Raw genomic sequence first — 22,062 nt, 5'->3', positions numbered from 1 at the left:
CCGTGTTCTAATCTCTCCTAATGATAGGAAGACTGTCTCATCAAAGTGACAATCCGCAAATCTAGCGGTAAGGAGATCGCCTAGCAAGGGCATTAAGTAGTGGACGATTGTTGGAATCTCAAATCCAACTTAGTTGCCCATTCACTTGTAAGGACCCATCATAGTGTGCTGTGGCGGCACGATTGGCACATAAATAGCACACTCAAATATGCGTAAGTACGAGATATTGGTACCCAGTCACTAGCTGTAACGTAGAGGTAGATTAAGTGGCGGTGGGTTGTAGAGGAATTAGCATAGTTGCATGCGATATTGCATCGCCCCAAGCGGATATAAGGAGATTGGTCCACATTAATTACCAATTTCCGGACTACCATCGTATTCGTTTCCGCTAGGTTTAGGATGATCTGGAGAGTGAGCTCATTGTCATATGATATGTGTTAGGAGTGTAGTATAAGTAGCATTTATAGGTAGACAATGGCACACCACTTAACCAGCGTGTCAACCAACATCATGAAATATTTAAACGTCCCCAAGTTGGTTGAATCAGTCCACAGAATCCCTACGGATTCTAACATAATGAGTATTTTCATACCCTTTGCATATGACGGTCTCAATCCTAATTTCCCTAAGGAACATGCTTTGTAAAACAAGCAAGAGGCCTTAGAATCAACCAATGAGGATTTTGGTTAGGACTGAGCGTCTGAAAAGCTATTTAAAACAAAGTTTGTGATTACAGCATCACTTGAGGCGCCATCACCATGATGGATGCCATCCATGGCCTCATGGATAGGGACTGTGCCAACCCTGGGCTGGTGGTGAACATGGGCGATGCTAGGGGTAGCAGCGGCTGTCACACTTAGTCTAGGAATCAACTTTTGATTCATGCTCCGTTTCTCTAGAAAGAATGGATGTCCATGTGAAGTCTTGAGTAGATGGATCATCATATCATGACTATGATGACCTATCCTATCGTGACAAAGCCAATATGTGTCTAAATCTAAGAGATCTTCTCTCACAATTTTATTGGATTTAATAGCTCGAATAGTGGTGACATAGAATTCACTAGAGAGACACATAAGTTTCTCTAAGATGTGCCTTTATTCGCAATCATTTAAGGTAGTGTAAAGGAACTCTTTTTCGTTTTCTACATGCATTTCTACATGGAATCCTTAGGCTTGAATAGTTCAATATGGTGCTATTTGCCCTAGGAGCGTAGAGAGTTTCTGTGACGGTAATCAAGGTGCCATTTGGCAAGAGGAATTTGGGCTATTCTATGTCCTTGAACTAATTTTGATGGCCCAGCCATCGTAGTCACAAAGTAATATGCTCAGAATCAAGATGGAGTCATAATGAAAAGAACTCAAAATTTTATTCATTAGCCTACAGAGTACATCATTGTTTCTTAACCTTTAAGAGAATCTACTCCAAGTACTAGATAATGCAAAATAATGGTAATCGTTTAACTTCTTTCGGTAACTCCAAAATAAATATGACCAGGTGAGTAGAGAGATGTCGGTGGAGCAAAACTCGCGTAAGTACCACTTATCTCAAAACCTTCCTAGACATCATACTCACTTTGGATGATCCTAGTTTGAAGAGAAACTAAACCAATGGCATTTAGTACAAAATATATGGCAATTGCCTATTACATCTCTTGAAAAAATAAAGACACTATGCTATTAAGTTTTGGAACTAAAACAAAAACTGAGTATTTCCCACACATAATCTCTTGTTTTGTTTATTTAGTTCAACTTGTTGACTAACTTCGGCATGAAAAATAATGTTATTTACTAGTGATAATGAGATCACTCCTTTACTGTCAACTTTTCAAAATCTTATCACAAGGCCACAAGGTTCTTTGAGAGAAATTTCTGAACACAAGCTCTATGTCCTAATTGATTATGGCTATTATGGAAAATTGAATATCACTACCAAGTCAAGTCAATACCAGTCCATATTTTCTTTGTGAAAAATTATGACATTTTTGGAATCTAGCAGTAGTAGCAGACTGAGATTGTTTTCTAACAAGTCGTGGCTATCTATTGCCGCGTCTCCTTTACGTTCAAATATTAATTCTTGTGGGCAGTGGTGTCTTGTATTATAGAAATAGTAATAGATACAATGCAATTTCCAAATGATAGTGATGCCGGCAAAAAAAGCAATACTAGCAGATTTAGGTCCTCCTGATTCCAATAACTTTCCACTCTAACTCTCATGCAATTAGTAAGTCGGAACCAAAATTACAACTCAACTGATGGAAAGGGGTGACAATTGAATGGTGTCCTTTAGTGTAGTGTAGTTGATTTTCACTAACAAATTACTGCTTGTCCAGTCAAGGTTTCTTTTCTGACCTATCAAATTTTAGAATCTTGCCTCATGGACATGGAAAGAAGGTAAACAATGATCAGTAGCTCTAATAACTTTGATATTGTGCCACGACAGAACCCGACCTGAGTTTCACCCCGAAAACCTGAACCGAGCCTGTGGGGCCCATCTTAGGTGAAATTTTACCAAGAAATCAGCAAAACATCCCTTAAAATGGACTACCCAAAGTTTACAAAAACCTGGACATGAGCAAAACTAATCTCACAACCATATATACATTCCAAATAATTACATTCTAGGTATAATTTACATTCCGAATACCATTCCACCTTAACACAGCCATGACGTTCATATTCTCAAACATTAGCATTTCTCCAAATTAAACTGGTTATTAGAGCAGTACTACGAAATTAAGCTGATATCATACAAAGGTATGTTAAGTGATAGACCTCAATTACCTGGACGCGACCTCGGTAAATCTGAAATATGGGCATTTAGAAAACCAAAGGGCCCAGTGGAACACATTTAAAATCGTTAGAGTGAGTGGACGAAATAGAGTAATTTAAGAAAATAATTATTGAATGCTTTCCCATTTTCTAGTTATTTAAATCCGGCATGCAGTGCAATTTATGAAATATTCCAAATCTGATTCATTTAATAGAAAATTACCACTACTACACTTTTAGCCCATAAATTACCATCAGCAAACCTGTTTTTTTTAATTCCCATGTGCTAGTGTGCAAGGCCCATGTGCAAGGTATTATCCCTTGCAGTCAGATTCCTTCCATTTTTTTATTATTTCTACTGACAAGTAAATTACGAAACTGCCCTTGTGATTTGGTTAATGTGAATTAACACTGCTGAATGTCAGTAGCATTATGAAAAATGAATATCTCTACATTCCATCTTTGTTTTTCTTAGAAACAACTCATTTATTTAATAATTCCAAAAACTATTTATACATATTACAATATGAAACTTGGACACTATCATTTATCTCTGGCTTTGCTGCATCCTCATACAAGCAGTAGTGTATTGAGGATTAGTAGTATGTCACCCCCAGCAGTATACTAGCCCCAGTAGTATACTGACCCTCAGTAGTGTACTGATCCGCAGTAGTGTACTGGCCCCCAATAGTATACTAGCCTGGCCTTCTCGCGTTTGTTCACTTCAGCATTGCTTTCATTAGCTCCATCCTAATCCAATAAGAAAGTACCATAAACACAAAACTAAAGCTACTGACCCTCAATACAAAACTGAGAATCCACCAAATAAAGGGAAAAAAAAAATTGAAATTCAATTTTATTCAATACCAATTATTTGGTCATACTTTCAGATCAAAAACCAGTGAAATCAAATCAAATAGTTCTATGGAATAACTACAAAATAGAAAACAAAACAACAAATAGTACTAGATCTGAAAATTTTCAACCGGAAAGTACTGAAAGCTACTTTAACAAATAAGGAACATAAAGGAAAAGATTCGGCTAATTACCTCATCGTCGCCCTCGTCGTCGTCGTCATCTCCCTCGCCGTTGTCGTCGTCGTCATCGCCTCCTTCAGCGTCTTCCTCGTCTTCTTCGTCGTCCTCATCGTCTATTGACTGAACCGGAGGGCCACCGGAGGACTGCACGACCTCTTGGACATCGTCGTCGTCATCTTCATCCTCATCTTCGTCGTCATCCTCGTCTTCGTCGCCGTCCTCTTCCTCGTCTTTGAGGCCGTCGTCGGAGTCAGAGTCGGAGGACTCTGAAACGGACTCGTACTGCTCCAATTCCTCGACAGTCAAAGGCTTCACTTCTCCGCCTGGGTCTCGCGCTTGGTTAGCCGTCAAGGTCGCGCGCTTAGTTCACCGCCGGAGTTGTGCTCTTGGTTCGCTGCTGGCTCGCACCCTCGCTTCGCCGGCTGCTTCAATTTAGGGAGGATTTGGATTTTGGGACAGTTTTGATTTTGGAACCATTCCGATTTGGGGATCTGGATTTTGGGACTGTTTCAATTTTGGAATCTTTCTGATTTTGGGAGGGTGGCATGTTTGGTAATTTTTGTAATATTTGAGTGTTTTTCTTTAAGATGGGCTGACAACCTGTTTCAATAATTGACCGCCTAGGATATTAGTTTTAGACTTTGCTATTGGTAAATAGTAGTGTTATTTTGTAGTTATTGGTAAAAAGCTCTTCCTTTAAAGTCAAACTCTTCGTGTAAAACGTTCGTTGACTAGAGAGGGTTGCTGACTAGTCATCTCATGCCATCTGGAGGGAACTACCACCCAGATGACGCATCTGAGGGGAATGCCGACCGGAATTTAGGAGGCGGTGGTTAGAGGGGACTGCAGACTAACCACAAGTAGTTAGAGGGGACTGCCGACTAACTACCCTATGTCATCTGGAGGGGACTGCCGACCGAAATATTCTGGAGGGGACTGCCAACTAGAATATTGTTTGGAAGGGATTGTTGACCAGACTATTACCTGGAGGGGACTGCCAACTAGAATATTGTTTGGAAGGGATTGTTGACTAGACTATTACCTGGAGGGGACTGCCGACCAGGTAATGTACGCATGCGTTGAATAGTAGCTTCCTTGTCAACTCATTCCTTTTAAAACTCTCTTCTTTCAACAAAAAATCACATTTGAAAAGTTATTTATTTTCTAGTCATGAATTAATCCCATGCTTGAAAATCCATACTACATGCATAATTTATTTTAAAACAAAGGTCCACTCACAGGTGAGCCTCGCAGCTAATCCTGCTATCTGCTGGTGTCCTCCTCGCTCGAGGGCTCAATACATCCTGTACAATTTGGCAGCATATAAATAACTATAAGAAGGGAATAATTTAAAATCAACAATTTATTCCCTTGAAAATTAACAACTCATTTACTCATCAATTCCTCTAAAATTCGACTCTTCCGATTTAGAATTTATAAGACTCAGATTCGGAATTCATAACGATTTCAACATCCTCAAAATCCTCTTTAACCCTCTCACATCCTCTTTCAACATCTTAATCAATTTCAATTTGGATTTCTCAACAATAAATATAATTATAACCAATAAATTAAAAACAAATTTCCTTTTCAACTTTTCCAAATCCCTCGATGATTATAACCCAAATCACTAACACAACAATGATTATTTTAACCAACTCTCGATAATAATAATATTCTTGAAAAACGTCTAATCATCGAAATTTCATGATATCAAGGTAGTCAACGATTCCCATACACAAGATATGATTAACATACAAAAATTAGGCATTTTGGGTGGCTGCATGCACCACCACTAGTGGCGGCTCGTGGGTTTCACACGTCATCACACCAACATCCAATTCCGGCCAAGCTACCTACATGAATACAACCTCCACAACAAGCCCAACACCATTTTTACCTGCAACAACAACCAAATCTAAGAAAATTGACTGGAAATTCAACCTAAAAGCAAGAAAATCCTGTGCCACTATTCACAATCACTGTTCACCTTTGATTCTTCCTCCTCCGGCTAAAACAAGCTGCAAAAAGTTAGTGATGATGATTAGCATCACCCCAGCAACCAAAACCCCCCAAAAATTCCTGCTGGAAATCAAAGATCGAAGCAAAATCTCCGATTTCCGCAATCTGGAAATCTGACTCGCTTACATCAACGCTACCCATCCAGAAATACTTACATGATTAGAACAAGGAGGAAGAGAGGAGCATTTTATGGCTGGTGGCGAGTCCGACGGTGGGCTAACGGCAGAGAAATCTTCGGAAATGGTGCTTGCAGGTCCGAACAGTGAAAAACAAGGAGGCTGGGTCGGATGCTCGATTTTTGGCTGTCAAAACAATTGCTTTCTCTCTCCCCCTTCCCAAAATAGCAAGTCAATTTAAGACCAAAGGCTAAGAATAGTAACTTAGGGTTATTTGATCACAACTTTTCCGTACAAACTCTAATTTTGGCAAACTACGTTTCTAGAACTCGATTTGACATGTTCTATGACATTCACAAGAAACTTTCCTAAATTACCGGGTCAAAGAAAAGTAAACTTTTTGTCCACTAAACGGTAAAACATAACCCACGTAGTAAAAACGTCCTTTACTAACAGTAAATAATAATAAGCTTAGATTTTGGGTACAGGATATGACACTATATCTCTAATTTATCTCTATTATCCCAAATCATTGTTTTTTCTTGGAAGACCTCGACAAAATGCTACTTTGAGTTCGATAGTAATTTGAGTCTAGTAGTTCAATCTTGGAGATGAAGGATTGTTTGAGAGGAAATTTTTAGATCAATATGTATCTCTGTCCTGAAAATTTTAAGATATAACTGTTTTACATACATGATGGATCCACTGACACTATGATAGTATGCTGAGTATTTAGATTAGAAAAGAGAAAAAAAAGGCAAAAAAAAAAAAAGTATTTCCTAAACATCTCTTGTTTTGTGGTTTCTTCAACTTGTCAATTACTAGTAATTTTACTGGTTGAAATTACTCTCCACTTTCCAAATTCTTATCAAAAGGTTTTTCTGTACGCATTTTTTGTGCAAATGAACTGATCACGGCTAATATGGAAGATTCATTAATCTACAAGTCAAGTCAATACTTGGCCATATTTGCATTGTGGAAATTATTACTTCTTTAGATTCTAGCGGTAGTATCAAACAGAGATACTTGGGTCTAATGTTTCTTATTTTCTATTAAGTTGTGGCTATCAATTATTGCTTCTCTTGCTTCACAGTATGATTTGTAGGCGGTGACAATATTTTCACGAGTTCTACAAATGTGTGCCCAATGACCGGATACTCCACATCGGGAACATACATCTTTCTGCTCAGACTCCCATGATTGTGGCTCTTTAAAAGCGTCATTAGGATGACTCATAGTGTTGGTGGCGTCACTAACATGGCCAGAGGCGTTGCCTCCCTCTCTCTTTCCACGTTGACATCTTCGGTTCCATGTTCGCCTATTTTGGCGGTTACCTTCCTTATTAGAGTGAGAATATGGACCAGAACGTCCAGAATTGTCCCTAGATTTAGGGTTTCTCTCTTGGCACCCTACCTTAGGGGCACGACTATAATTGGACGTTGAAATATGTTATGTTCCCACAGGTCTTGAATTATAGTTCTTCAAAAGGATGTTGTCATGCTTTTTAGCGATATTCATGGCTCCAATTAGCTCATGAAACCTTGTGATCCGTCTTGTAGTAACATCAATTCGATAGTTCTTAGCACCCATCAAAGCATAAACGGGGAAGGTAGAGAGAGTCCTCTCAATCAACATCGCATCTGTGATATCTTTTTCACAGACTTTCATTAAGGATTTAATGCGAAGTGCTTTCGAGTTGTAGTCAAGAACTGACTTGAAATCACAGAAACGGAGGCTATGCCATCTCACTTCTAGGTCAGGAAGTAGGGAGTCACAGATGTTGCCAAATCTTTCTTTGAGTAAGACCCACAACCTTCTGGGGTCTACTTCATTCATATACTCATAATGGAGCGAATCATCCATATGACGAGTCATTAGGATGATGGCTTTCACTTTATTTGCCTCCAAGGTTGCTCTATTTTCTTCCAAAGATTGAGCTTGCTCAATAGTTAGCACTTCCGGATTAGGATCAAGAATCATATCATGGATTCCTTGGGCCTTGAGATGTTGGTGGACATCATGAACCCACATGTGATATCCAGTGCCAATTGTTCCCAATGGAGCGAAGTCCAATTTGTTCAGGTTACTCATCCTAAAAGAGAACAACAAAAAGGGTTAATTTCGGAGAGGAAAAAGCTACCACGAAAATAATAAATTTTTTTTAGCATAATCGCTCCTAAGAAATTCGATTCCAAAAGGTATTGGATTAGATCGAAACAATGATGTGTGTGTGGTCGATCGTATATTTTAAACAAGCTCCAAGCTTGGAGATCTCAACAAACTTTAAGTTTGGAGATAGCATAAACCCCCACATTTCGGCTTAGATCTCCCCATCAAAGAAGAAATGGAGGTAGAAGAAGGGAGGTTGCAAGTCCCCGAGAAAAAGAAGAGAAATTGAAAAAACTAAAAAAATGGAAACTTTTAGTAAAAAATACCTTTAAATAGTCGTCGGAAAATGGTCGGTGGCCGGAGGTGGTTGGCTGAGGTTGCTGATAGCGAGGCTAACCACGTGCAGGGGCTGTGCGTGCTTGTGCTTTGACCTTGTGCGTGGGTTGTATTAGTAGTGAAGCTGGCAAGGCTAATGCAGTCAAAGGCTGGCGAGGCTAATCTGTTGAGGCGAGGAGAGGCTAATGCTCTGCGCTGGCGTGCGTACTGCGTTACGGGGCTGCGTTGGGGTGCTAGAGTGCAAGGCTACTCATGGGGGCTGCGAGGCTGTCGGCAGGAGGCGCCCAGGGCTTGCGTGAGGCTTGTTGTGAGGGCTGTTGGTAGCTGTCGACAAGATGCGCTAGGTAGAGGGGTGTAGGGGTGCAAGCGAGGCTAGCGCTGGTGAGGCTAACCTGAGAGGTTCAGGTTTTTCGGTGGCCGGTTCAGGGCTTTTCCGACTGGTTCCGGTGGTTCTGTCGTCGGTCCTGAGCTCCTGGGATTGAGGGCTACGATATATGTGGCGGAGGTTGCTAGGGTTTGAAGGCTACGATTTTAGGATTTCAAGGTTACGGCTTCATGCTAATAACGTGTTCAAGGAAATCGATATTTAGGAGAGAATTTGTTGTGCTTTCATTGATAATAAGGGCATCTTTATATAGAGGATTACAAGCATAGAATAAGAGTTGTACATGGAAACATAATTGTTTAATGAATGAATATCTATGAAGATATCTCCAAGATTATATTTAAGATTAACCCTATTACAACTTGTACAAGTAACCTAGAGTTTGGGCCAGACACACAATTTAGATATACTTAAACAAAAATGACATATATTTAAGCTCGGTATCCAAAAACCACAACAAGGAGTTCACACCAGCCCAAAAAAGAGCCGAATTTATGAATCTAAGTATTAGTTTCCAGTTTTGAGTAGGATTTCTATTGTTAGAATGGATATGCACCGTTTTAATTAGTTAAGTGACGTCGTTTTGTCAATAGGGTGCTGCGCACCGTTCCAAGAATATGCTAGATAGGTTCACATCTCGCAGTATGACACTTGTTTTGCCACTGCTATATTTCCACTTGCATTCTTGGTGAGAAGCTTATGAATGAAAATCTGTATTTTTTTTTATGGGGTTGTCTAGAGTACTTGGATATTTATCATACACTCATTTACATCTAATTGAACCAAAATTACAATTTAGTTGAACCAAATTTACAACATTAACAACAATGTTATCACATTTGTTTTACACATTTACATATAATTGAATCAAGTTACTACATCGACAACAATTTGTTCATAAACTTGTAAAAATATCGTAGGTGGAGTAATTACCTGTAATATAACTAAAATTACCCAAAAAATAACTCTATTTACCACAATGACAACAAAATTGTTGTCAGACCTGTAAATGAGTGTATCACATACATACAGATACCGTAGAATTTCCCTTTATTTTCTTAGCTTTATCTCTTAGATTTCTTCTAGTTTCTCTTAGTTAGGGTTAATTACTACCTTAACACCTAACCCAACCCCTGCATGACCACCATCGTCGCACCACCAACCCAGCTCTACCGCTACTGCCACCATCGCACTATCAACCCCGGCCTCAAGGCCAGGTATGATCTCCGACAGCATCACAGAGATAAGTTTCAATAGTTTAATATTTTGATAAATTTTTATTGCGAAGGTACATTGATTTAGTAGCTCCAAAATTTTTAAAGATATTTTAATCATTTCCATTTAAAAAAAAAACTATTAAACTTTTTTGAAAAGAAAAAAAAAAACGTTAGCTTGATTCAAATGGAGCGAAATTACAGAGACCATTTGAGAATTCAGGATTGTGGAAGGTTGGAAGGAGCACGAGTGTGGTTACACCATGTTCAGCATTGACAAAGTTTGGCAAGCAACTCTTCGACATGGCTTTCAGCCTTTAATCTCGAAAGATTGACTAGTCACCTCTTCAAGAAAGCATTACCCAATTATGATTTATGTTCTAACTACGTCTTGTTTTTATTTTGATATTATTTGAGTTTATGTTCAACTGTACTGTGCTTGGTAGTTCTTAAACCAAATATTAATTATTCACTTCGTCAACGGTCAACCAAAGTATTTCCTATATATTTGTAGTTATGTACTACCTCTTGACCTTGTATTCATATAATTCCATTTGGAGGTTATGTTCGACTATGCTTCCCAGCTCTCAATCGTGTTGTTGTGTTTAAGGGAAAGAATAATACTTTTCAGCAACTACATTGATTCTGTGCAGCCGGTTTACGTGGATTCGTGGATTGCGGTCTCTTCTTCTTGTAGACTCTGACCTCTGTTTTTCTTGTTCTCTTTGGAATGGCTTGGCTAGCGGTTTTAGCGCCTCAATTGCGACAGAATTGTGGTGTAGGCTTTCAATTGGATTCAGGTAGCGATGGCTCGGTGGTTCGGCCAGAACGATATAGTAAAGGAGGAAACAACCCACAAAAGGAAACCCATAACAACTAGCTTAAGGAAACTGGAGGGCAGGGAAGACCATCGTTCCTGAGCACCATAGTCAAGGCTGGTGGTGGCCTGTTGGCCCATCTGGAGAGACCCACCGACCGCTTTCCAAGCGAGGCTGCTGTATGAGCTGCCATATTCGCTTCACCGGGAATCCATTCCCAGAAGATCCGATTGAAGAAGGTACTTCTCCATCTAATCTCATCGATGATTGATGAGGTTTTCCAGTTTCTGCAGTCATTGTTGGATTTCAGATCAGTTATAACCTCCAAAGAATCTGATTCAATTCGAACATTATGCCATTATGATTGCTTCGATCCACTCGCAATCGGGCTTTCCAGATTGCCCAGCACAAAAAACAGATTAAGGTCAGTACGCTTTTCTTCTCTTTAGCTATGGAATGAAGTTCAGCAATTCCCAATAACCAAATGTCTATAGAAATGACCTGTTGTTTATTAATTCTGAGACCCAAAGGGGATCCAAACCAGATAGCATCAACCCATGGGCAAAGAAGTAGAACATGCTCCATAGTTTCTGTAAACTCTCCACATATAGGGCAAAGAGGGTTTGTAGTTAGTTTTCTTCGCAAGAGGTTTAGGAAGGATGGAGTTGCTCCATTTAAAATCCTCCAGAAGAACAGTCTAATCTTAGGGAGGGTAGGAAGTTTCCAGAGTAACTTCCAGCATTTCGGGTCCACCGAATGATGAGATGGTCCTATGCTGGGAGAAGAAGACTTAAAGAGTCAAGTGAATGAATCCAATGATACCCTGATTTCACAGTGTAGCAACCAGACTTGTTCCAAGGCCAGATTAGGCGATCATGACCTCCCCTTCTTCCTATAGGAATAGCCCGAATATGAGTGATAACTTCAGGTTGTAGGATATGAAGAATATGATCCAAAGCCCACGTTCTAGTATCCCAGTCAATTAACTCACTGACCAGAGTAGGAGCACTACTTGGGACAGTCCCATTAACTACTATCAACCCATTATTAGGACGGGGAATCCATCTATCAGACCAGATATTAATAGAAGAGCCATCGATGAATTGCCAGCAAGAACCATTAAGAAGAACATCCCTTGCTTCAATTAAACTTGACCATCCCCAAGATGCACGGTGACCTTTAATTGCCTTAGTGAAGTCACAATCAGGGTAGTATCTCGCCTTAAGCACTTTGGCCCATTGTGAATCCAGGTCTTGCAAGAGTCTCCAGCATTGCTTTGCCAGAAGGGAGAGATTAAAATGGTGTAGATCTCTGAACCCAATTCCGCCCTCAGACTTTGCCCTGCCCAAATAACTCCAACTCTTCCAATGAATCTTAGGACCCGAGTCTGTAGAACCCCACCAGAAGTTACTCAAGGCTGAGTTAATTTCCTCGCAGACTCCTTTAGGAAACATGAAACAGGCCATTGGATAGGATGGGACAGCCAACGCTATAGATTTGAGCAAAACTTCTTTCCCAGCAAGAGAGAGAGACTTCTGCTTCCAACCCTCCAGTTCTAGGATTCTAGCTGGCAATACTGAAAGCAAAGATAATGTTAATTTGATACTAGTCAAATTTGAGTAAAAAAAAAAGTGATCTGAATATTATGTTCATATAATGGGATGATCCTTGAACGGAGTTCAAGGGTTTTGATTGTCGAGCTTACATACAATTCTTCAAATTAGACAAAAAAAGGGATCAAGTTAGTCAACTTATATATCATGAAGGAGCAAAAAAGTAGTAAACCCAAATGTGTCGAAAGATTGTGTGATGGAGAAACTGACACTGTTAGCCTGACGTCCAATCTTGGAGGGGAAGGGGGGCATCTGTCGACAATATCCAAATCGAAGTTAAGGTCCAGTTTAGCTGAAATGCATGTTAGGGCTAGTGTGTTTGGCAATCCAAGCGAAGGCTCATTGGCTTCAAGAGGGTCCAATTTCACTTCAATTGGTAGAATCCCAATTAGTTAATGGAATTCCTATATCTTTATGGAGTCCGACTCCGGTGGGTTTAAGCTTTTCCTAATCCTAGAAGAAGATAGGCTCATGCATGTGTACTCCTGGCCAGTTAAGGACTAGATATATAGTTGGGCAGTTGGCTATATATAGTTCCCCCGAGTGTAGTATTATCAGTTCTTGTTCATGCTAGCTTAATTAATTAGCGCATGCATGTCGTCGACACAAGAGAGGCATCTATTTTGCTGCAAAGAGAAACCGCACTACCGTTACAATCAAGATACCGGATAAACATCTTTCCGATAATATTATCTCTCTCAAAGCAAACATTCATTTGCAAAAGAGATGAAGGAATTATCTGTTATCGACCAAATTTGATGACTAAAACACAAACATCTGTCAGTCTCTCTCGTCTTCAAAATACGAGAGCGAATAAGAAGATTGTGGCCCAGCGGCTTTTGAGCATTGGTGTCCCAGAAGAGGAGGAGCCAACTATTACTGAAGAAATATTTAAGCAGGTTGATGTAGCCATCCCCGAGCTGCCTCTAGTTGTGATAATAGTGGACGTGACCGTATTGGATTCGTTTGAGGATGATCCTGATTACATTAGTTGGAGTACAGAGATTATTAGGGAAGGAATTGAAATTTTTATATCGTATAGTTTTTCCAATGATCACGACACCAATAAGCGTATTCCTGCAGCTATATCATCAATTAATGAATTGGTAAAACTGAGGTTTGATGGTTTGGAAAAGGCTACTCTCATACAAACCCCATCTTGTGCCATTTGTTTGGAGGATTTTGCACAAACCGCTAATAAGCTATTACTAGTTTGCCCTGCACACACCATTATCATCTTGCTTGCATTGTTAAGAGCCTGGAGGTCAGCCACAGGTGTCCTTGTGTCGAGACCCAATGCCAATGGTTGTAGAAATAGGTGGAAAGAACCGACATGTTGCTGCATATAGCTATATATGAAGCTTATTTTGATCAAATTCATCAATCTTATCTAGCATGCTGTACACAACGTTTTGTTGTACTGGTGATTTGGAGAACTGTTTCCTTAACAGACTAGGAATGGCTATATCCGTGGCATATACTTGAATTCCATATAGCCCTACCTTTGGTAAAAGGGTGGTTTTGCTGAGCATTCAATTCAAGTCTTCTGCTGGACATGCTAGGTTTTTGGAGGTGAGTTTTGTTATATGTGTTTCCTTTCCTGATTATTTTAGATGTATTCAATTATTTTCATTAGACTAAAATGTAATGGATTAATTTGTGCGCTTTTGTTTTACGCGGCAGGGGGATTATTATCTACACATTATTATTTGAGTTGATAAATTTCTGTTCCTCTTCCTGAATCTATAACAACTGATCGATATGGTTATAGGTTCCTTTTTTCTACTGAAATGGTTGGACGGTATATGTTCAAAATTGAAAGCACCTGGCCGGTGGTCACTAGCCTTCAGGTGATTTCAAGGTTGCCATACTTAATTAAAAACTTCAGTATACATGTCAAAAGTTAGCTAATTTCTCATAGAATTCTACTAGCCCAGAATGCTATCCAATGATATGTGAGCAACACGGGCGGTTACAGTAGTGTTGAAAGTACTGCCATTCCAACTTTTAAAGATTTGGCTATTCTATTCAAATAGTAAAACTTGATGACTAATTGACTCATGCAGTTTACCATATAGTTGGCCTAAGATCTTGCCGTTGGTGTTCTTGGAACGCCAAGCATTTCATATTATAAGCAAAATCAAAATGTTTCTGTTGTGGACCTCTAGCCCAGCTTTATCTTATCAGAGTTGTTACTTTATATACTTGTGTGTGTATGCACTTATTTCTTACAACTTTTTGTTTAAGATAACATCTTTACTTAGTATTGAACACTTACTAAATCTAGCTATATATATATATATATATATATATAGAGAGAGAGAGAGAGAGAGAGAGAGAGTTGATCCCATTATTGCACTTGCAAATATATAACAGCTTGTATAGTGTGTGTGTGTGTGTGTGTGTAGAGTTGATCCCATTATTGCACTTGCAAATATATAACAGCTTGTATAGTGTACTAACTTCTGAATATCCTCCCATGGCAAACTCATTTTACAAGGGTAAGACCAAAATTCATATTCAGAGTAGCCAATTTCCAATTGATTTGAGAAAGTTGTCGTGATGCAGAGGAAGAGAAATGAAAAAAAAAGTGCAAGAGGTCAAGATGTGACCATGGTATGTGGTGTTTGGTATTGAAATGGTTGATTTTGTTGGAAACTATTGTGTTTTTGATAACAGTGTGGATAGTGTTGACATGATATTTTTAGGACAGCTGTTGGATATAAATTGCAGTGGCATATTGCACTTTTTGAAATTGTTTTGTAGGACAGAGCGCTTTTGGATATGAATTGTGATAAAACTCTGATATCCTTAGGTCAGGAGAGCACCAAAGTGTCCACTAAGGGTTGACATACCCATTGTGACCCCGATGAGTCTTGGACTAGTGAAGTATGCAGGCCAAGCCTGGTGTGACTTATCATCCTTGAGGTGGGTCAGTTCAGGAGCTGCACCATTGAGCAAAGAAGTGGCTGATGAGTTCAGACTGAAGTTTCCTTGGGTTGTTGAGGCCGGGGTATGGCCTAACTGTAAGTTTCGGGGCAGCAACTTTCTTTATTTCCAATGAACAAGACACACAGGCTCATGCGGGCATCTGGTTCCAAGATTCGCTGCTAAGATTGTGGATATTGAAACTGGACAGGCTTTGGGACCTTATAAGGAAAAGGAGAGTTGTGGCTGAAGAGTCCAACTATAATGAAAGAGTATCTGGGGAATGTGGTAGCAACCATTGCTAGTATTGATGAAGATGGGTGGTTAAAAACTGATGATCTTTGTTATTTTGATGAGGGATGGACTGCTTTACATTGTTGATCGTATCAACGAGTTCATCAAGCATAATGGATATCAGGTACTAAACTCATTTCATAGCACAAATGTAATGCTTTCCTAGAATATATTTTCAAACCAATTCACACTTTTAACTGTCTGGATCACCCTTACAGGTTGCTCCTGCAGAATTGGAAGCAATTCTCTTGAGCCATCTCAAATTCTTGATGCTGCTGTCGTACCGTGAGTTGCCTTAGGATCACTAATTCTTGTATTTTTTTTTTTTTGGTCTTATTGATCTCTCTCATTGAATCTAAATAATTAAAAATGTATGCAGGGTTGAAGATGAAGAAGTAGGACAAATACCAATGGCATATGTGGTGAGAGCAGCTAGTACTGAACTGATCACTGAAGACCAAGTAATTCAATTTGTTGCCGGCCGTCTTCCCCTAGTTGCCTCTGATTTGAAGTAACATTAATCTAAGACAGAATCCTTTTAACTTTTCTACATGGAAATTTCAGGTGGCCCCCTACAAAAAAGTCAAAAAGTTGGGTTTATATCTGCCATTCCAAGATCAGCTGCAAGCAAAATCTTGAGGAAGGAACTTGTTGGTTTACAAAGCAAACAGCAAATCGTCTCCAGACTATAATGCCTTTTCCTGCACGCCAACTTCTTTCATAGAAGATAGAGAGCAAGTCATTTTTAGAAAGTGAAATGTCTGATGGACTGTGAGCAAACATATATTGCTCACTAACCAAATATCATTTTATCAATATTCAAGCCTGTACGTAGCTAGGAGAAAGTAATTTCTATTCTAAGACAGGTTAGCTACTGTAAACTACTTTACAGGATTTGAAGCAACATAATTAATGAGAGGTCCTAAAGATTTATGACCTGAGCATGTAAGTGAAATCACTGGTAGTTTGGGCTATTAAAGAATAGATTGAAAAATGTTAGTTCGACTTCAATATGATTCTGCAAACCTGGCGTATACGTGAATTTTATGTAGACCAGGAAGGGGATCAGGAAAAATTCATCAAGCTAAAGATACTTAGATAGTGGTTCTCTTTCTCAATCAATGCCTGCCTCACTAGCAAAAATTAATGGACTATGGATCATCTCCATATGTATTTACTTTCTTGGCTGCAGAATTGAAATTCGCCTATAAATTTAGGATTTTCAGTTTGAAAACTAGGAGCACTGGAATCAAATGCTCAAAGGGACAACCTCTTGATAAAATTAACATAAGAAATTTCACTCTCTAGACTGCATTGCAACAACTTAGGCAAGGCAGAACAAGCTCAAGGACACCTAGCATGCTACACACGCTTACAAGCTCTCTATCGTAATCAACTTGTGATACAATCAACTTGTGAATTATGATTGTATCAGCCTCCAATATCCACACATTTGCAATATGAGATGATTAACTTCATTCTCACATCCGATCCATGTGAATCGTCACTTTCTCCACGTTTCCTAAGCTTTGTGGGTAGCAAACAGCAATTAAGAATTATCAAGGACTTTGACTAGAAAGAATAAACAATTAAGGCAAAGAGGGAATTTGAAAACAAAGCTAATGAAGAAGCTTCAACTGGGGGGAAGGGAGGTCATGCATCACTCCCTAATCTTGGCCCGGGATCCAGGATATTGGATACTCCCATGACTTTGGAGAAAGCACGGTCTGACATTAGATATGTAGGTTCCATGACTTTGGAACATGCAGCTGTGGAGGTACCGGTGGAATGTGAGGACTCACATTCTATCAATATTTTAGTTTAATTTCTCTTCGGGTCGCAAAAACCAGTGCCTTAGTTTGATACTTTTAAGTCTTACTTCGAGGTTTCTTGGTTTTTGTTAGAATAAAGGTGCGTGAATTTACCAAAATGTGGGTGTACTCGGGATTTTGTGGGATTTTATTCTTCTAGAATAGGTTTTCATGAGGTTCTCAGGGACGATTCTTTCTGACGACCCCATAGGGGTGTTTCGTTCTTGTACTGCTTGCTGAATTATAATGAAAGGGCTGACCTATTTCTCTAAAAAAAAAAAAAAAAGAAGCTTCAACTGCTGACTTGACATAGAGAAAATTATGATAAGCAAGATGAATACTGTTTTAGTAATTTGACTGAAGAACCTGCTCTGAAAAGGCCAGTCGACAAGTTTGATTCCATTCACTGAAAAAGAGAATAGCTTGGAGATGCATCTAATCAACTAGAATGAAACCTTCAGATATTCTATAACGAAAGTTTCTGCTTTGATTTTTTTTCCTTCCATTTTTAAGAAAAATTTATGGAGTTGATTTGGATGAATTTCCCGTTCTCAATGCCCTTATTCTAGTCTCTTGCTACTTTGTTTTTTTTTTTTTTTTTTTGGTAGTAAAATTGTTAATTGTTTCTAGATTTTAAGAGTCGTTATTCATTCATTCCTTAAGTCCAAACAAGCTAAGAATGCCTGTACTTCAGAACTCAAAAAGTGACAGTTATCATCATCATTTAGATCATCAATAGTCAAGCTAGCCAAAGAAAAATTTTCTTTTTTTGGGAAAAATTTATGCACTTGATTTGGATGAATTTCTAGTTCTGAAACGCTTCTCTAAATAGTGGAACTCAAATGAACAAATATGCCTCCTTATTCTAACTTGAATGCAAAACATACCATGAGCATTTTTGCTGTATATTAATTGTCTTGCAACTACTACTTAATATACAGCAAAAATGATCATGACAATTAATATACAACAAAAATGCTAATGGTAAGTTTTGCATTCAGTTTAGAATAAGGAGGCATTTTTGTTCATTTGAGTTCCACTATTTAGAGAAGCGTTTCAGAGACTAAATTCACTTTTCAACAATTCTCAAAACTTTTTAAGATAGCTGCAGTTTTGTAGTACTTACGTTCTCATCTAAACTCGATCAATACTTTCTTTATTTGGATCCAAATAAAGAAAGTATTGATCTAGTAATCCTTCCTAGTATAATAATTTTTAGTAGCATGTGTAAATTATATAATCGTTATGGTTGATTTTGTTCTCATGTCTCAGATTGTTGGATCTACTTCAAGTTCTCCCCTCAAGTATATCACTCAATTGTTTGGTTGAATTTGTTAGGGATTGTTTGCGTTTGCTTCCTGTATAATCCTTAACACAAAGCTTTTAGTTCAGATTCAGTGAGCATTGTGCTTGTGTTGCCTTTCATGAGTTGATAAACGCATTGGTTAAGCTCATCCTTTTTTTTTTTTGAAGGAAAACGAGCAATTATTTTTCTTCTTGTCTTTGTGAAATTACATTTTCCTTTTTAAACAGTCTGTAGAGTATACATGATGGGGCAAAGAATGCTAAGATCAATACTGAGGCATGCTTCGACTAAGAGTTTTAGCGTTTTATTTATTTATTTATTTTCAGGTCAATATCTTCAAAAAATGAGAGTACTGCTCAGTCTCTTCTAACTAATACTGTGCCTCCGGTGAGCCCCTGCTTTTTATTTCAGTGCGAACACTATGAAGAATGTCCCATTTGTTAGGTGATGGGTTCTGCATTTTGTTAATGTTGGTTGTGGTTTCTTGCTCTGCAGGTTTCAACTAGTTCCAATGTTCCATCTCATCCTGAAAGGTACGTGAGTCTGATCTGTTATGATATTAGACTATGTTTTCTTATTGGTTTGTCTTATCGTATCCTTTGTCTCTCTTCTCAATTTGATCCATCGCTTTTTATTTTTATAAGTCAATATTGCGTAAAATCATTTGGTATAAGTAGTAGTTACATAACAATTAATATATAGCAAAAAAGCTTAGGGTAAGTTTTGCATTCAGTTTAGAATAAGGAGGCGTTATTGTTCATTTGAATTCCACTATTTAGAGAAGCGTTTCAGAGACTAAATTCACTTTTCACCAATTCTCAAGACTTTTAAGATAGCTGCAGTTTTGTAGTACTTACGTTTTCATCTAAATCCAAATAAAGAACGTATTGATCGAGTATTCCATCCCAGTATAATAATTTTTAGTAGCATCTGTAAATTATATAATTGTTATGGTTGATTTTGTTCTTAGGTCTCAGATTACTAGATCTGCTTCAGGTTCTCCCCTCAGGTATATCACTCAATTGTTTGGTTGAATTTGTTAGAGATTGTTTGCGTTTGCTTCCTGTATAGTTCTTAGACAAAGCTTTTAGTTCAGATTCAGTGAGCATTGTGCTAGTGTTGCCTTTCATGAGTTGATAAACGCATTGGTTAAGCACATCTTTGTTTCTTTTCTTTTTTCAAGAAACGAGCAATTATTTTTCTTCTTGTCTTTGTGAAATTACATTTTCCTTTCTAAATAGTTTATAGAGTATACATGATGGGTAAAAGAAGGGTAAGATCAATATAGAGGCATGCTTAGACAAACATAATTCCCTTTTTTTCTCTCTCTCTCTTAATCTCTATGCCATGAACATAAGATGATTCCCCAAAATCTTTCATGACAAATTATTTGACAGAAAGATTTTAGTGTTTTAATAATTTGACATTGCTGCTAGCAAGCAGATGTCGTCTGCATAGAGAATAAGAAATATAAAATTTCCTCCCACTGTTATACACACTCATCCACAATGTTTTCAGTGAAATCAAAAGTTGAAATGACAGATCAAACTTTTTGTGCCACTGTCTTGATGCTTGCTTTAATCCATAAATTGATTAGGAATTTGATTCTACACCCAAATTCACACACACCTTTTAGATTAAATCTATTTATAAGATTGTTTTAATATACACCCAAACCTATTAATTACGTTTATCTAAAAAAAACGAACTATTAAATAGGATAAATATTAAAATCTGATACATTCAGAACGAGTGTCAATTTAAACCCTAAAAAGAAACATTGTTAGTATAGAATAAGCCCGGGATCGTTCAAACCGGGGATTGAGGGTACTTACATGAACACACAAATTAGAGGGAGCAAACAACAATTTCACACGAAAATAGAGACCAAGAACATGAAAGCAATGAAAACAACAAGTATATATGACAAAATTTCGAAACAAAGAAGAGAAATACAAGATAGAACTAATTTGGGATCCTACTCCAACTTAAATACAATTTACAAGTCATAGTCAAGTTAAGAATCCACATACAACAAGGATTACTAGTCATACACTAATTAGGAAACCCAGAAACAAAGTCCCTAAAGAACACTACCAAAAATCCCTAAAAAAACACAATTCCTAAAAAACACAAAACAAGTTCCTAATATACAAAACACCAAGCATATAATTCGGCCAAGATTGATTCTTTACATATAATTTCCAATTTAACAACATTATTTTCAGATTATTAACTTTACTATTTACAGTTCCATAATACACCCTAAAAAACCTAAATCGATTTTACATATTTACAAGAACACAAACGTAAAGAACAACGGGGTTTTAAAGATCAAAACATAAATTTTTAGAAAACAAATAAAGAAAGAAAAACGCTTTTATTTACAAAGGTGGGAAAAGAAGAATCTTTGGACAACAATTCATCAAGATCAATCCATTGGGCAACGATACTTATAGAGAGAGAATATTACCGTTGGTTGCCAGTTGGAATTCTTGGTGATCAAGAAGCTAGTAATTAATGCCAGGGCGATCGCGTAAACTCCACGCGCTGATGTCAAACTAGGAAGCAAAAAAAAGTTGAAAGTGTGTTTGTCAAGAAATATCTTTATAGTCAAACTAGGAGAATTTGTTATAGTGCTCTGATTAGAAATGCATAGAAGGCTGTATTACAGTTATAGCTGGCAATACTTGATGCAGAGATAATGTTCATTTGATACTAGTTATCTTTGAGTTTGAAAAATAAATGATCTGGGATTATTAATATAGTGGGATGATCTTTGAACTGAGATTAAAGGTTTGGATTGTCGAGAATACATACAGTTTCTCAAATTATACAAAGGGGATCTTGTTAGTGAATAAATATGCGAGTTTCAGAAAGGGACATATGATGCATTAACTTCGATATATGACTCGAATTAGTTTCATTAGAAAGCATAGAAGTTTCAAGTCCATTCTATATTTCACAACTAGATCATTTCAAGTAAAATATCACAGAAGATTTAGTTTGTTCACATAAACAGAAGTCTTCTATATTAACTTTCTATAATGTACATATGATACATTCCACACACATAGACGCACGCATACAACAAAAATAAGCAGAATCAAACCCCAAAGAAGAAGAAAATAAGCAACAACTTGGAGAAACTCTAATGTAACTAAGCATCGGACCATGTGATATCCAAGCTGCCCTAGTTGTCCTATCAATGCCTTAACGATCATCAATTTGGCTGAAAATTTGCAGAGATGATCAATACACTAGTACCTAAAAACTGAACGGTCAAGATGTGGATATGCGAC

The 22,062-nt window shown here is 38.0% G+C and overlaps 1 protein-coding gene and 1 long non-coding RNA gene across 21 annotated transcripts; one reads left to right on the top strand and one right to left on the bottom strand.

Annotated features, from left to right (window-relative positions):
• Positions 1 to 4,457: 4,457 nt before the first annotated feature.
• On the bottom strand, positions 4,458 to 6,126 carry LOC121050921. Its single transcript, XR_005804386.1, has 4 exons — positions 5,986 to 6,126; positions 5,799 to 5,829; positions 5,567 to 5,708; positions 4,458 to 5,112 (listed from the first exon to the last, which is right to left on the bottom strand). It is a non-coding gene; the product is annotated as an uncharacterized LOC121050921 (long non-coding RNA).
• A 4,396-nt stretch (positions 6,127 to 10,522) lies between these two features.
• Positions 10,523 to 16,572, top strand: LOC112191872 (4-coumarate--CoA ligase-like 5). Of its 20 annotated transcripts, XM_040512403.1 has the most exons (7): positions 10,523 to 11,232; positions 13,936 to 13,993; positions 14,990 to 15,037; positions 15,237 to 15,447; positions 15,561 to 15,767; positions 15,862 to 15,928; positions 16,023 to 16,572. In XM_040512403.1, exons 1-5 carry the CDS (start codon positions 11,072 to 11,074, stop codon positions 15,575 to 15,577), a joined length of 495 nt encoding a protein of 164 aa, XP_040368337.1. In that variant the 5' UTR covers positions 10,523 to 11,071; the 3' UTR covers positions 15,578 to 15,767; positions 15,862 to 15,928; positions 16,023 to 16,572. The 20 variants fall into 20 exon arrangements, 2 of the variants coding, with proteins under 2 accessions (XP_040368337.1, XP_040368338.1); XR_005804376.1 differs by having other exon boundaries at positions 14,105 to 15,037; positions 15,237 to 15,767; XR_005804375.1 differs by having other exon boundaries at positions 13,873 to 13,993; positions 14,193 to 15,037; positions 15,237 to 15,767.
• The last annotated feature ends 5,490 nt before the right edge of the window (positions 16,573 to 22,062 follow it).

The sequence above is a fragment of the Rosa chinensis genome, chromosome 1 (assembly GCF_002994745.2).
Source record: "Rosa chinensis cultivar Old Blush chromosome 1, RchiOBHm-V2, whole genome shotgun sequence".
Taxonomy (NCBI): Eukaryota; Viridiplantae; Streptophyta; class Magnoliopsida; order Rosales; family Rosaceae; genus Rosa; species Rosa chinensis.
Note: the sequence above shows the minus strand (reverse complement) of the source record. Positions and strands in the feature narration are given on the sequence as shown.

Coding starts and splice junctions, on each gene's coding strand:
- LOC112191872 (XM_040512403.1), top strand. CDS start 11,072: ATGATTGATGAGGTTTTCCAGTTTCTGCAGTCATTGTTGGATTTCAGA. Junction 11,233..13,935: donor AGCACAAAAAACAGATTAAG/GTCAGTACGCTT, acceptor CTTTGGTAAAAG/GGTGGTTTTGCTGAGCATTC. Junction 13,994..14,989: donor GACATGCTAGGTTTTTGGAG/GTGAGTTTTGTT, acceptor GTCGTGATGCAG/AGGAAGAGAAATGAAAAAAA.